At 36.7% G+C, this 14,030-nt stretch overlaps 1 protein-coding gene across 6 annotated transcripts in view; it reads left to right on the top strand.

The window, feature by feature from the left end:
* Positions 1–14,030, top strand: part of XRN1 (5'-3' exoribonuclease 1) — a 203,556-nt gene that overhangs the window by 146,551 nt on the left and 42,975 nt on the right. For 5 of the 6 annotated variants that reach the window (XM_014453186.2, XM_023751452.1, XM_014453187.2 and 2 more), the window contains exons 26-30: positions 2,226–2,315; positions 2,711–2,846; positions 6,842–6,898; positions 7,033–7,165; positions 9,627–9,696. In XM_014453186.2, coding sequence (XP_014308672.1) covers positions 2,226–2,315; positions 2,711–2,846; positions 6,842–6,898; positions 7,033–7,165; positions 9,627–9,696 — 486 coding nt within the window. The remainder of the gene's footprint in view (positions 1–2,225; positions 2,316–2,710; positions 2,847–6,841; positions 6,899–7,032; positions 7,166–9,626; positions 9,697–14,030) is intronic. The other variant, XM_023751454.1, reaches the window with a different exon arrangement.

Genomic DNA, 14,030 nt, shown 5'->3' with positions numbered 1-14,030 from the left:
CACCTTATTGTCTCTGTTCTGAGTTGTACTCCCTTTCCCCCCAGTTCTGGTCTCTCAGTGGCCCACTTCATATTCTCGGGGTCAGCGAGGGCACATGCACAGTTTCTCTGGTGTGCGACTCCCTGTGGGTGCCCAGAGCCCTCCAGCATGCAATTCACTGTGCTGCCCCAGTACCCAAGGCCACACACATGGAGCATGGTCCTGTGACCTGTGGCTGGGCACACCAGGTAGCACCAGCACCACTGACTTGCGCTGGGGGTAGTATGTGCGCCATGTGACAGCTCTGTCCATGCGGGGGGGAGGAACCTGTGGTGTGCTTTGCATTGGGGAACGCACTCAAGTCTCACCAAGGGGTCCAGGCACCAAGTCACATGCAGTCTGCAGCTGAAGCTGCAGGCTTGGTGTGAGGGGCGCATATGCCAACACTCACCAACGGGTCCAGTTGTCAAGTTGCAAGGGGCCTGTGGCTGAAGCAGCGAGCTTGGCGGGAGGGTCACGCACTCCAAGGCTCACCAAAGGGTCCAGGCGCTGAGTGGCGCAGGGCCTATGGCTGAAGCAGCAGGCTTGGCAGAAGAGGAGCACACACCGGGACTCACAGGAGCCTGCAGCCGGGGAGGCTGGAGTCCCAGAGTCTGTGGGTCTGCAGATGAGGTAGCAGGTCTTTGACTGGAGTTGCTGCAAGGTCTGGATGGTGTCTGAGGCCAATCTGGGTGGTGGTGAGGCTGGGCTCCTAGTCACAGCAGCTCTCCTCTTTAAGATGGCATGGTTTCTGTGTCACAGCCAGCTGCCACAGGAGTGCTTGCAGCGGTAGCAGGGGATCACCATCTAGGAGAGCCCAGTCTGCCAGCCCCCAAGACTCCTGCAGGATCTAACTGTCCCTCACTCACACATACACACACCGCACATGTGCACACATTCCCCTTTCGCTCCTTCACTCACTCACACTCTCTCACTGCCATCGTTGCCACCTTATCCTCTCCCCTCTATACTGTATTCTTATACTTTTGTTCTACGCTGTTGGAGACTTCTTTAACTGCATCTTATATCATTTTAAAATTCTCACTTATCTTTCATTTAAAAGTATGTCCTTATTCTCTAGCATTCCTTTTTAAATATTTTGTTCTTGTAATGAGTGAAATATCTTCTTTCATTTTTCTGAAGATATTACTTCCAGAGTTTCTTCTGTTTATGTTTTCTGTTTTTTACAAATTGCCTTTTTTTGTTGTTGTTCATCTCTCCTTTCATGTTAAAGGTATTTTTTTACTTGTTGGTGGTTCTTAGGTGTCCAATTATATTTAAGAGTGAGGCACTAAACAGCTGATTAGATACTTAGTCTGTTTTGGTGGGGTAGCAGGGTAGACCTTGCCTATTTCTGCAGAGGACCTGCAAATGTCACTACCTATATGTATATCTTTCCCTTGAGACTGGCTAGTTTCCCTGAGAGGTGTGACCTTCAGCCTTTTTCTTAGAGTACAGATGTGGAGAGGAAAATTGACTTCCAGTGTTCTAGAAATTAACTAGGGAAAAGTGTTTTCACTACATACACACACACCCCAACCTTCAATCTGCACTATAAAGAAAACAATGGAGTTTTGAGAAATATCAGATGACTCTTTTAATATATTTAATTTGTGGCATGCTCCAGCTTTGTTGTAAAAATTAGAAAATCAACCTGTAGATACTATTTTTGTCCATTTTGATCTAAGGAGAACAGAGTCAGTAATTGAAGTTAATATGTAAGTGAAGTTTATTATAGTTTAGAAATTGAGTCATTTCTCCCTCACCTAGTGTGAGGTTTTTGTAGGCCTGTAAATATTTTCTTTCTTTTTTTTTTTTTTAATATATTTTATTGATTTTTTACAGAGAGGAAGGGAGAGAGATAGAAAGATAGAAACATTGATCAGCTGCCTCTTGCACATCCCCCACTGGGGATGTGCCCGCAACCCAGGTACATGCCCTTGACCGGAATCGAACCTGGGACCTTTCAGTCCGTAGGCCGACGCTCTATCCACTGAGCCAAACCGGTTTCGGCAATATTTTCAAATATTTTCGTCTCTCTCCCTTATTAATACTCTGTGTATAATAATCAGTCCTCAATATATTTTATATATTCCCTTAGGGTCCAAAATTGTTTGATCAGAAGTTCATGTGAAGTTTGCCATATGTATATTTTTAAAGCGGTATTTTATTTGTTTGTTTGTTTGTTTGTTTGTTTGTTTGGCTAGAGCTCCAGAACTATTTAGTTATATAGCCAAAAATAGCCAAGAGGATGTATTCTATGAAGATGACATTTGGCCTGGAGAAAATGAGAATGGGTAAGCAAAATGTGTGGCATTTATGGCCTCATAGTTCATCTTAGTGGTTCCAGTAAAGGTACAATAGTAGTTTATCAGGAATTTACATTACTTTTGGGGAGAGGGTTTTGTATTGTTTTCCTTTTGCTTTAAGATCTTAATATAATTTTTTTTATTTAATTTATATAAAAGTACTTTTGAACTAATTTTGTAATTTTTAGAAAATTACTGAGAATTAACATGTTCATGTTTATATTAGATTTATAATTATTCCCAATTAAATGCAGTGATTAATTTTTAATAACATATTTGATGTCTTTATATTTTACAACCCTCAGAATTTTTTATATCAGGCCTTTTGTATAAGCCCTCACAAAGTTTTAATCAATGTGAAACAATTACTGTTTTTAATGTAGTGCCGAGAAAGTTCAAGAAATTATTACTTGGCTAAAGGGACATCCTGTCAGTACATTGTCTCGTTCTTCATGTGATTTACAAATTCTGGATGCAGCTGTTGTTGAAAAAATTGAGGAAGAAGTCGAAAAGTACAAGGTACTAATTTTTAATAACCAAGATATTGATGAGATTTGAAGTTAAATGGACTATATATTATTTTACCAATAACTTATTTATGTTTCAACCAATTAAAACATATTCAGTAGTTTCTAATTTATGTAAAATAATCCTATAATTTAAAAAAATGTTCCAGCTATTTCCCGTGGCAATTAATAAATTTATATGAATAAATATAAATGCACTATAATACACAAAAGAATTAATATTTTGTGATTTTAGTCAAAATAGAAGCTTATGATTGAGAAATAAGGTTAATCCCTATTCCTTCCTATTCTAAGTTCTTTAAAGACAGTTCATCCTTTTATAGAACATAAAAATTTTATTAACTTTTACACAATTAGTTCTAAGGGTACTTCCCCACTCATAAACTCATTCAGTTACTGAGTATTTTGTGTAGGCATAGCCATTTCAATTATTTTGATCCCCTGTCTTGATGTAATAGAAAATTAATTGATTACATATATTTTTTTAACTTGTGATTTTATTTTCCATACATTTGCCTTCTTATAAAAATGATGTTGCTCTGCTAACACATTGTTTTAATAGCAGAGTAAGTTAAGAACTGGGCTCTGAAGCCACCTTCCCATTCCTCTTTTAACACTTATAACCTTAGGCAAGACACTTACCCTTTCCATGACTTTGTTTCCTCATTGGTAAACTTAGAATAAAAAAGTACCTACCTCATAGGGTCATCAAGAGGATTAATTGAGCTGATGCATGTAGACTTCTTCTAATAATGCCTTGCTATTATTAATGCCTAATGATGCTTGGGTATTATTATTATCATCATTTGAGCTCTCTTATCACATACTCAAGAGTTGTAAGTATAGTCTGGGAAGTCACTACTAGATAACTATCTCTTTAGGAAAAAATACAAGTCTCAGAGCCAAGAGTTTGATTTTTTTTAAGAGGTTGTTGATATTCAGTTGAAGATGATAGTAAGCCTGCATTTCTTTCTCTTTTTTCTTTTCTTTTCTTTTTAATTGTCTTTCAGTGTAGAATGAAATATATTTATCCAGCATTGTTTTTGAAATGAGTTTTCTACTTAACAGAAGTTCATAACTTTAAGCCCCCAAATTTTACTTTAACCCAGTTGGATGAAGAACTTTTTAAAATGTTTTACACATTTTTTTCTTATTTTTTAAACAGAAGATACATATACAAAGTTGTAGTCTAATGTTTTGGTTATAACATTTTTTAAAATATGTGGTTCTAAATAAGAGGAAATTTTTAAAAACCTATTAATGTGTCAAGGAGGTACAGTTATGAGTGATTTTCCCTCCCTTTTAGGTTTATAAAGAAAAGGAGAAAAAACAAATACATTTTGAACATAATTTATACTTTTCTTTTATAATGCAGGATTATCATTAAAAGTATCAGGAGTTTTCTTATTGGATTCCCAAAGTCGACAATTGTCAAAATTACTGGAAGAGCTTTTTAAAAAACTACACATTCTGGATTACACCCTTAAAGCAGTACTTCTCAAATTAATGTGCAGTCACTGGAAGATCTTGTTAAAACACAGCTTTTGATTCAGTAGCTCTAGGGTTAGGCATGAGATTCTGCATATCTAAGCAGCTTGCAGGTGACCACAGTGTGAGTAGCCAAGCCCCAGAACTTCTCACTTAGTAGTTGTGGGTTGGGGCATATTGTGAAAGTTACCCAGTTTATTAATTTGCCTAATGAATCAGGTTTAATTGCCACATCCTCTAATCATTGCTATTATGTAATAACTAGAGGCTCAGCGCGCAAAATTGCGCAAGACCCATACCCCCCCCACCCCCCCACCCCCCCACACAGCAGGACCCAGACTCCCTCCGCAGTGCCTGCCAGCAGAACCCCAGACCTCGCCACATTTGTGCCTGGCTGGTCCCCATACCTCTCTCCCCAGTGTTCAGTGTCTGAGCCGTTGGCTGCTCCGAACCATTTGGCTCTTTCCCTTAGTAACAGCTTTTGCCTTCTGCCTCAATTCCTCTCCCAGCTCATGCCCTTCCCCCATACACTGCCTCCCCCTGCTGCTGGCTGTGTGCGCCCCCGACCTCCCCCGCCACAGCGGGAGCACTTCTGCTCGCCACCTGGGGATCCATGACGTGCTCCCCACCCACCTGGCGCCCATCCCCCGCGCCCTCTTCACCACGTGCCCTGTCCACCCACCGCCTGCCTTGCAGCAATCAGAGCCTGTGGGCCACGGGACTGAGAGGTGCTCCATGCACCTCCTGGTGACCGGTCTTTGGTCATTATGGCGTTACAGTCACAGGCTTTTTATAAATATAGATAGATGCCTAGGGATATATATTAGATCATATGGGGGTTTTTTATATGCAATTCTCCAGGCCTAGTTCTTGGGTCTGCTTCTTAAAATAGTTTTAAAATGTCTTTATTCTTTCTCCTTTTTGCTGTTGTCAGTTTTGTTGTTAGCAGTTTACTCCTAGTATCCTTCTGGTCTGGAAATAGGCAACTTGGTCATAAGGCCTTCACTTTTCACCCTATTTAAAATGGCAATCTCTCCCCACACTGCTGATTTTCATTACCTGCTTTATTTTTCACTATGCTTTTACCTTCAAACATGTTATATATTTTTTTCACTTTGTTTCTCTTATGTCTCCCTCAACTAGAATAAAAGAATAGATCCCTGTTATAGCCCCAGCACCAAAACCAATACATGGTACATAAATGGAACTCAGTAAAAATTTATTGAAAGAATAAGTGAAATATTTCTATAATAAAAGAAAACAGGCTCTGCTTAAAGGCTTGAGTGTTTTACAGTATATAAAAACATGACCTCTTGCCTGGCCAGCATGGCTCAGTGATTGAGCATCAACCTATTGTGATCAGGAGGTCACAATTTGATTCCTGGTCAAGGCACATGCCAGGGTTCCTGGCTCATCCCCAGGGGTGGGTGGGAGTGGAGGGATATGCAGGAGGCAGCTGATCACTGATTCTCTCTCATCATTGATGTTTCTATCTCTCCCTCTCTGAAATTAATAAAAATATATATTTTTTAAAAATGACCTCTGTAGTGTATGATCTCTGTAACTAGGACTATTTTGTCCTTTTGTACTTATTTCCGTAAGTTATGTTCTAAAGATAGGTGACTGCCATGTAAGTAAACTGCTGTCATTTTTCTTATAAGTAAGAATTCACTTCAAAAAAATATAATGTGAATGATAGTTATGGATTTCAATGGGTATAAATTATCCTCACATTTTTATTGCGTAAAGCAGGTAATATTATTTCCATCTCGTAGATAGAAGAAACTGACACTCAAATTAAGTTTGAGTTGACAGAACTAACAAATAGCAAAGGGAGTGCAAAAGTCTTCTTCTAGCCCTTGCCAGATGAATCTGTTGTTTTGACCATCATCCTGTACACCAAAAAAATGCAGGGTGTGTGTGAGAGACAATTAATGGATGTTTCTCTATGTCTTTCTCCTTGTCTTTCTCTCTCTTCCCCCCCCCCTCTCTAAAATCAATTTTATATATATATATGTATTTTAAAGTTTTCTTCTAGCATTTTTTAGAGGATCAAAAAATTTAAACATCAAGCCAGTTTCATAATAGATTTCAAAAACAAGGATTTTATTAAATGAGTGCCACTTTTTTAGAAGTAGCCACAAAAAAATACAGTATTATAGATCAATACTTTATACCTTTTAGAAAAAAAGTTTTTGTTGGCCAAAACTTTTAGAGTAAAAGCATTTGAATAGGATAGCACTTACATAAAGTTCAAAATAGACAAATCTAATCTTTTGTGTTAGAAGTATGGTTACTTTGGGGAAAGGTAGTAACTGGGTGGGATGGAAGGGAATTGAGGGGTTTTTATGTTGTGCTTAGTAATGTTTTGTCTCTCTTGAACTAGATGTGGTTATACATAATTTTGCATTTTTCTATGTCTTACACTTCACATTTTTTACTGTAAGAATTTATTATTCCTCCTTCAGATATAAATATTTAAAATGTTTACTTCCTCAGCAAAGAAAGAATAATAAGAAGGTACGGGTGACAGTGAAGCCCCATTTGCTGTACAGAGTAAGTTTTCTGTTAAATAATTCAAAGTTGTTTTTACTTGGAAAGTATAGAAGAACCAAAATGTTTTCAATATATTATTAGAGTCAATATAAAATTAGAGTTAATAGTAATAGTTTGAGCTTTCTTCTCTTCAGCCTTTAGAACAGCAGCATGGAGTCATTCCTGATCGGGATGCAGAGTTCCGTCTCTTTGACCGGGTTGTGAATGTGAGAGAGGACTTTTCGGTGCCAGTTGGCCTTCGGGGCACCGTCATAGGAATTAAAGGAGGTAATACCTCAGTACTGGGCAAGTTGTCAGCTGCATTTATTGTAGAGTAAAACACAAATTTCTGTGTCATATCTAAACAGAAAATGACTCTAAGTTAGGAAAAACACTAAATCCTTGTATGTTTCAGTTCATTTTTGTTTTAGTTTTCAGAGAAAATTTTATTTTCTGTCTTGTGTAATTATCTAGGAAACGATTAAAAGAAGGGAAAGTTGAGTAAAGACTGCTGAAAATGTGGTAGCTTGTATATAACACATTAAAATTATACAAGACCTTAATGGGTATGCACACATTTTCATGAAACTGAGAAAAGTTTCATCATTTTTCTTAAGTTAGGCTTTCATCTAGTTTTGCTCAGAAGTTTACCTCAGTTATCATTATAATCTCTTGATTTCTGTGGAGAAATAAACAAACATGAAGTGTTAACTCATTTACAGTTAAAAGATTTTAATTAAATATGCATATTCATTTGAATTTTATGAATGCAGGTAGATCATGAATATAAAACAGACCTATCAATCTGTTGCACAATGTGCATATAGGTAATACTTCTGTACTATATACTTAAAAGTAGTTAAGGAAGTAAATTTTATGTTGTGTTTTTTATTTAAAAAAATAAATAAATTAGAAAGTGCTGAGAAAAGGGAAGAAGCAGCCTAAGATTTCAGTGTGCCTGAAAGGGAAGTCTGGACTAAGCAACTTGCAGCAGAGATTCCAGAAAGAGTAAACACAGCATAAAGCAACACACCAGGTGTCCAGGGGTCACAGTGCTGGCAACACTGCCACTCCACGTCTCAGGCAGGCCATGAGCCTAAGAGAACTGCTTACTCAGTGCCAACACTGCCAGGTACTTTTGCATTTTGCATTTAACTCTCAAGTGTTATTTTCTCACCTGAGAGGTTAAGTGACTCACCTGCCTTTACACAGATGAGTGGCAGAGCTGGGATTTGAATTATTTCACCTCATTCTTACCTAACTTTGAGCAGTGTGGTTCTTCACATTTTTCATCTTCACATCTTCTTAGGATCTTCCCTGCTTACTTGACTCTAAAAGAGAATTTTCTTTTCTGAATGTTTAAAAATAATTTCTTGGATATATTTTTGGCTTCTGGAAGTGGAGAGAGGAAGGTCAGGGCTAGGTGTGGTAAGGGTCAGGTGGCTGTAATGAAGCAACCCTCCTGCTGCTATCTGCTCAACCCCCTGAATCAGCTTTTCAGACATGGAGCTTATTGGATTGTACTCTAGTTAGGTTGTCCTGATAAAGACCTTAGGAATCTGATAACATGGAAGTTTCCTTTCTTCTGACAACTCCTATCAGTAATAGTGACTGCTTGGAATTTTGTCTTGAAGGGTTTTAAAGCTACATCTATCCTGAGTGGAAAAGAGCTCTGTGATTGATTAGCCATGTCTGCCATGGGCATGGTATAGAAAGGGGAGTATTTATTATTACTGCCCTCATCTGAGACCTCATCTCCATAGTCATCTCCACTAAAGGGATGAATAAATGTCAATAATTTTTTGAAGAAGTGGTTCCTCCCACAGACTGGAAATGGGAACCTAGAAAGTGGACCTTCTTAAAGTTTAGATTTTAGGTAAAAGTGTCAGGTTAAAAGGTACAACGGGATGAGTTCTGCAGGCCTGGTTTCAGCAATGAGGGACTGGGGGTCGGGGAGACATCCTCCCACCCATTCCAGAAGCTGATGTAGTATTAGAAATTGTGGTTGTCAGAGAAATAGAACCAGTATAATGGAAAGGTAGTGGTATGGGGAGAGGGGAGGAAGAGAGTCAATTCTGAAGTTATGTGATAAACTCTTATTAATTTGGGCTTAGAATTCAGAACGTTATTATAACTAGTTATTTCACTTTACCTTGGCATTCTGGGTAAATTTAATATTTACAGATATATCTTTCATGCTCTCTCCCAAGTTTGTCCTTCTCTGCTCCTAAGTTTATTGCACCAGTGTCTTTGTCCTGAGTCTCACGTCTCAATTATGATGTCTATAATCTTCCAGGTCATTATCAGCCAGAACCTTGGAGTCATCTTTGGTATCTCCATCCTTTTTATCCACATAGGTCACAAATCCTACCAATTCTATTTAATAATATATTTGTTCTTTCCATTCTACTCCCAATTCCTGCCATGTTTTCAAAATTTCATTGTCTTTTGTCTTATTGGAAGAACTTTTAGACTGCAAACTCTAAATTATATCTTATTTATTCTCTTATTATGAATCATTTCAAACATATACAAAAGCAGAGAGAAAAGTTTATTCCTCACAGCATCTGATTTAAAATATTATTTTACTTTAAATAACAAGTGAGATCATCTGTAAGCTTATTTACTTTTCATTTACTGTCTGTATTCCCCTACATCATTTTTTTTTTTGGTAGTTTTAATGCTTTTTAAATTTTAAAACCTCACATGCTGATTTTTCATCATATGATTTTTCTCTCTTTTTTAACAGCTAATAGAGAAGCTGATGTCCTATTTGAAGTTTTATTTGATGAAGAATTTCCTGGAGGCTTAACAATAAGGTTTGTATTTCCAGATTACAATTATACTTTCTGAATATGTCCCTGTGACCAGTGACTTTTCATTACTTGTTTGTACAGTTTGAGTTCCTATTATGTGCAAGACATCATACTTGCTACTAGGAATGTAACGGTGAATAAGACAGACATGTTTTCTATCCTTGTAGAGCTTTTATTTTTGTGTGGAAGATAATTAACTGACTACAGTATTAATTAATTACGTTGTGACTAATTCTGGGAAGGAGAAGTTCAGGTTTCTATAATAGTATGACCCTGATAGTTCCAGAAAGGTGGGACTTAAAGAATGAATACTAGTTAACTAGGGAGAGAAGAAAAGTGACAAGTAGTCAAGAAGAACAAATAGCACATGCAACAACATTTTTACCCATTCAAAAAACTGAAAGAATGCAAGTGTTCCTGAACTTCAGTGACTGAGTAAGATTAGAGTCAGAGAGAAAAGCAAGGACCTCATTGTGCAGGAACTTTTAAACCAACTTTCAGGACATGTTGACAATCTTGGTCTTCATTCTTAAAGCAATGTGAAGCCATCAAAATCAGAGATGTGGCATTATCAGTTTTGCATTTTGAAATGTTTAAATAACTTGAAGAATACAAACGTTTTTGAATTTAGTAACATTAAGTCTTCGTCATCTGTTTATGTAATTGTGAGTGCTCGAGCTAGAGTGGGCTGGTGTGAGGTATGAGTGGCAGGTGTAATAATAGAGACAATAATTGAGCTGACTCCTGAGAAGTTTGACTATGAAGGGAAGAAAAGAGAACCAGAAATTAGGGGGTTTAGAAGAAGAGTTATTTTTTGTTTTAATTTTATATTTAAATTTATCTTATTTTTATTATACTTTTATTTTCATTTTTATTAAATCTATTGGGGTAACATTGGTTAATACTATTGTGTAAGTTTCAGGTGTTCAACTTTATAAACATCATCTGTGTACTCCATTGTGTGCTCACCCCCCAAGGTCTAGTCTCCTTTTGTCACCATATATTTGACCCCCTTTACCCTCTTCATCTACCCCTTGCTTCCTTCCCATCTGGTACCCGCATTCTGTTGTCTGTATCTATGAGTGTGTTTTGTTTGTTCTTTTTAAATTGAAGTTATTAGGGTTACATTGATTAATTATATAGGTTTCAAGCACAATTCTATGATACATCCTCTGTATATTGTGTTGTGTGTGTTTACCCAAAGTCTAGTCTCCTTCCATCACCATTTATCCCCTCTTTGCCCTCTTCTACCTGCCCCTATTCCCCTTCCTCTGTTAATCACCATACTGATGTCTGTATCTATGTTGTTTGTTCTTTTGTTGCTTTTTTTTTATATCCACATATGAGAGAAATCATATAGTTCTTGTGCTTTTCTGTCAGACTTATTTCACTTGGCATGATACTCTCAAGATCCATCCATGGTGTCACAAATGGAGATATTTTTTTCTTCTTTATGGCTGATTAGTATAGCTATCTTCTTTATCCAGTCATTGGTCGAAGGACACTTAGGTTGTTACCATGTCGGGGCTATTTTGAATAATGCTGTAATGAACATAGGGGTATAAAATCTTTATGAAACAGTGTTTTCAAATTTTTCATGTATGTAGCTAGAGGAGAGATTGTTGGGCCATATGGTAGCTCTATTTTTAATTTTGGGAGGAACCTGTGTACTGTTTTCCATAGTGGCTGCACCAATTTACAGTCCAATCAGCAGTATATCAGGTTTCCCTTTTCCCACAACCTCTCCAACACTTGCTATATCTTGTCTTATTGATAATAGCCATTCTAACAGGTGTGAGGTAGCATCTTATTGTAGTTTTGATTTTCATTTTCCTAATAACTAGTGGTGTTAAACATCTTTTCATGTGTCTCTTGGCCCATCTGTTTGTCTTCCTTGGAAAAGTGACTATACATGTCTCTGCCATTTTTAAATCCGATTTGTTGTTGTTGAGTTGTGTGAATTCTTTATATATTTTGGATATTAACTCCTTATCAGAGTCTTGTTTGCAGATATCTTCTCCCTTTCGATCAGTTGCCTTTTTGTTTTGTTGATGGTTCTTTTGCTGTGTAGAAGCTTTTAGTTTGATGTAGTCCCATTAATTTATATTTTGCTTTTACTTCTCTTGCCTTTGGGATCAAGTTCACAAAAACCCCTCTGAAACCAATGAGTATACCTATGTTTTCTTTTGTGTATTTTGTTTCAGGTCTTTTGAGTTAATTTTTATGTATGGTGTCAGATTCTTTTGCATGTGGCTTCCATTTTTCCCAACATGGTTTATTGAAGAAGCTTTTCTTTCTCCATTGTATGTTTTTGGCTCCTTTGCTGAAAATTAGTGACCCATATATGTGTGGGTTTATTTTGGGCTAACAGTTTTGTTCCATCGGTCTGTGTATTTGGCTTTTTCTGCCAACACCATATTGCTTTGATTACTGTAGCTTTGTAATATAGTTTGAACTCAGGGAGTGTGATACCTCTGGCTTTGTTTTTTCCCAAGATTGCTTTGGCTCTTTGGGGTCTTTTGTAGTTCCATACATATTAGAGAATTTTTTGTTCTATTTCTGTGGAAAATGCCATTGAGATTTTAATGGTGTTTGCATTAAATCTATATATTGCTTTAGGTTATATGACTGTTTTAGCAATTCTTCCAATCCATGAACACAGAATATTTTTCCATTTCCTTGTGTCTTCAATTTCTTTCAATAATGTCTTGTAGTTTTCAGTGTATAGCTTTTTCATTTCCTTTGTTAAATGTATTCCTAGGTGGGGTTTTTTGTTGCAATTGTAAAGGGTTTTTGTTTTGTTTTTTCCTTTTACTATTTCATTGATACTATATAGGAACACAGCAGATTTTTTTATATTGGAACACAATTAATTTTTGTATTTGACTTTGTATCCTGCAACTTTACTGTATTTGTTTATTGTTTCTAATAGTCTTGGTGGAATCTAGGGTTTTCTATATAGAGAATCATGTCATCTGCAGATACTGACAGTTTTACTTCTTCATTCCCAATTTGGATGCCTTTCATTTCTTTCTCTTGCCTGATTGCTCTGTTATACTATTTTGAATAATGGTGAGATTGGACATCCTTGTTTTGTTCCTGACCTTAAAGGAAAAGCTTTCATTTTTTCATCAAGTATGATGTGGGTTTGTCATATATGCCTTTATTATGTTGAGGTACTTGTCTTCTATATTAACTTTATTGAGGGTTTTAATTATAAGTGGATGTTGTATCTTATCAAATGCTTTTTCTGTATCTATTGATATATGATTTTTATCTTTTGTTAATGCGCAGTGTTTGATTTGCATATGTTGAGCTATCCTTGCATCCTTTGAATGAACCCCACTGGATCATGATGTATTATGCTTTTAATGTACTGTTGCATTCAATTTGCTGGTATATTTTTAGGATTTTTGCATCTGTATTCAGAGGTATTGGCCTGTAGTTTTCCTTTTTTGTGTTGTCTTTGCCTGTTTTTGGTATCAGGGTTATGTTTGCCTCATAAACTGAATTAGCAAGCATTCCCTCTTCTTCAGTATTTTAGAATAGTTTGAGAAGGTATTATATTTTTTAACTTACTGGTGAGGCCACCTGGTCCTGGACTTTTGTTTTTTGGGAGGTTTTTGATGATTATTTTAATTTCCTTACTAATGATTGGTCTGTTTAGATTTTCCAGTTCTTCATCATTCAGTCTGGGAAGGTTATATATTTCTAAGAAATTTTTCTTCCAGGTATTAAATTTGGTGTCATATAGTCTTGTATTCTTATATAATCTTTTATATTTCTTTGATATTCATTGTAACTTCTTTCATTTCTTATTTTATTTGGCTCTTTTCTTTCTTGTTGAGTCTAACCAGAGGTTTGTGAATTTTATTTCTTTTCAGAGAATCAGCTCTTTGTTTCACTAATTTTTTCTATTATCTTTTGTTCTCTATTTCACTTAGTTCTGCTCTAATTTTTTTTATTTCCTTCCTTCTACTGACTTTGGACTTCATTTGTTCGTTTTCTAGTTCCTTAAGGTGTAATGTTAGATTATTTATTTGAGATTTTCTTGTTTCTTAAGGTAGACCTGTAATACTTTAAGTTGTTCCCTTTTTTTTCTTTTTTGGTTTGTTAATCCTCACTCAAGGATATTTTCCATTGATCTTTTAGAGAGAGTGGATGAGAGAGGGTAAGACAGAGAGAAACATCGATGTGAGAGAAATACATCAATTGGTTGCCTCCTGCACATGCTCCCAACCAGGGCCTGGGCTGGGGAGAAGCCTGCAACCAAGGTACGTGCCCTTGACCAGAATCGAATCCGGGACCCTTTGGTCTGTAGGCTGATGCTCTATCCA

Source organism: Myotis lucifugus, unplaced genomic scaffold (assembly GCF_000147115.1).
Source record: "Myotis lucifugus unplaced genomic scaffold, Myoluc2.0 scaffold_21, whole genome shotgun sequence".
Classification (NCBI taxonomy): domain Eukaryota; kingdom Metazoa; phylum Chordata; class Mammalia; order Chiroptera; family Vespertilionidae; genus Myotis; species Myotis lucifugus.
The sequence above is the reverse complement of the archived record's forward strand: the minus strand, read 5'-3'. Positions and strand labels throughout refer to the sequence as shown.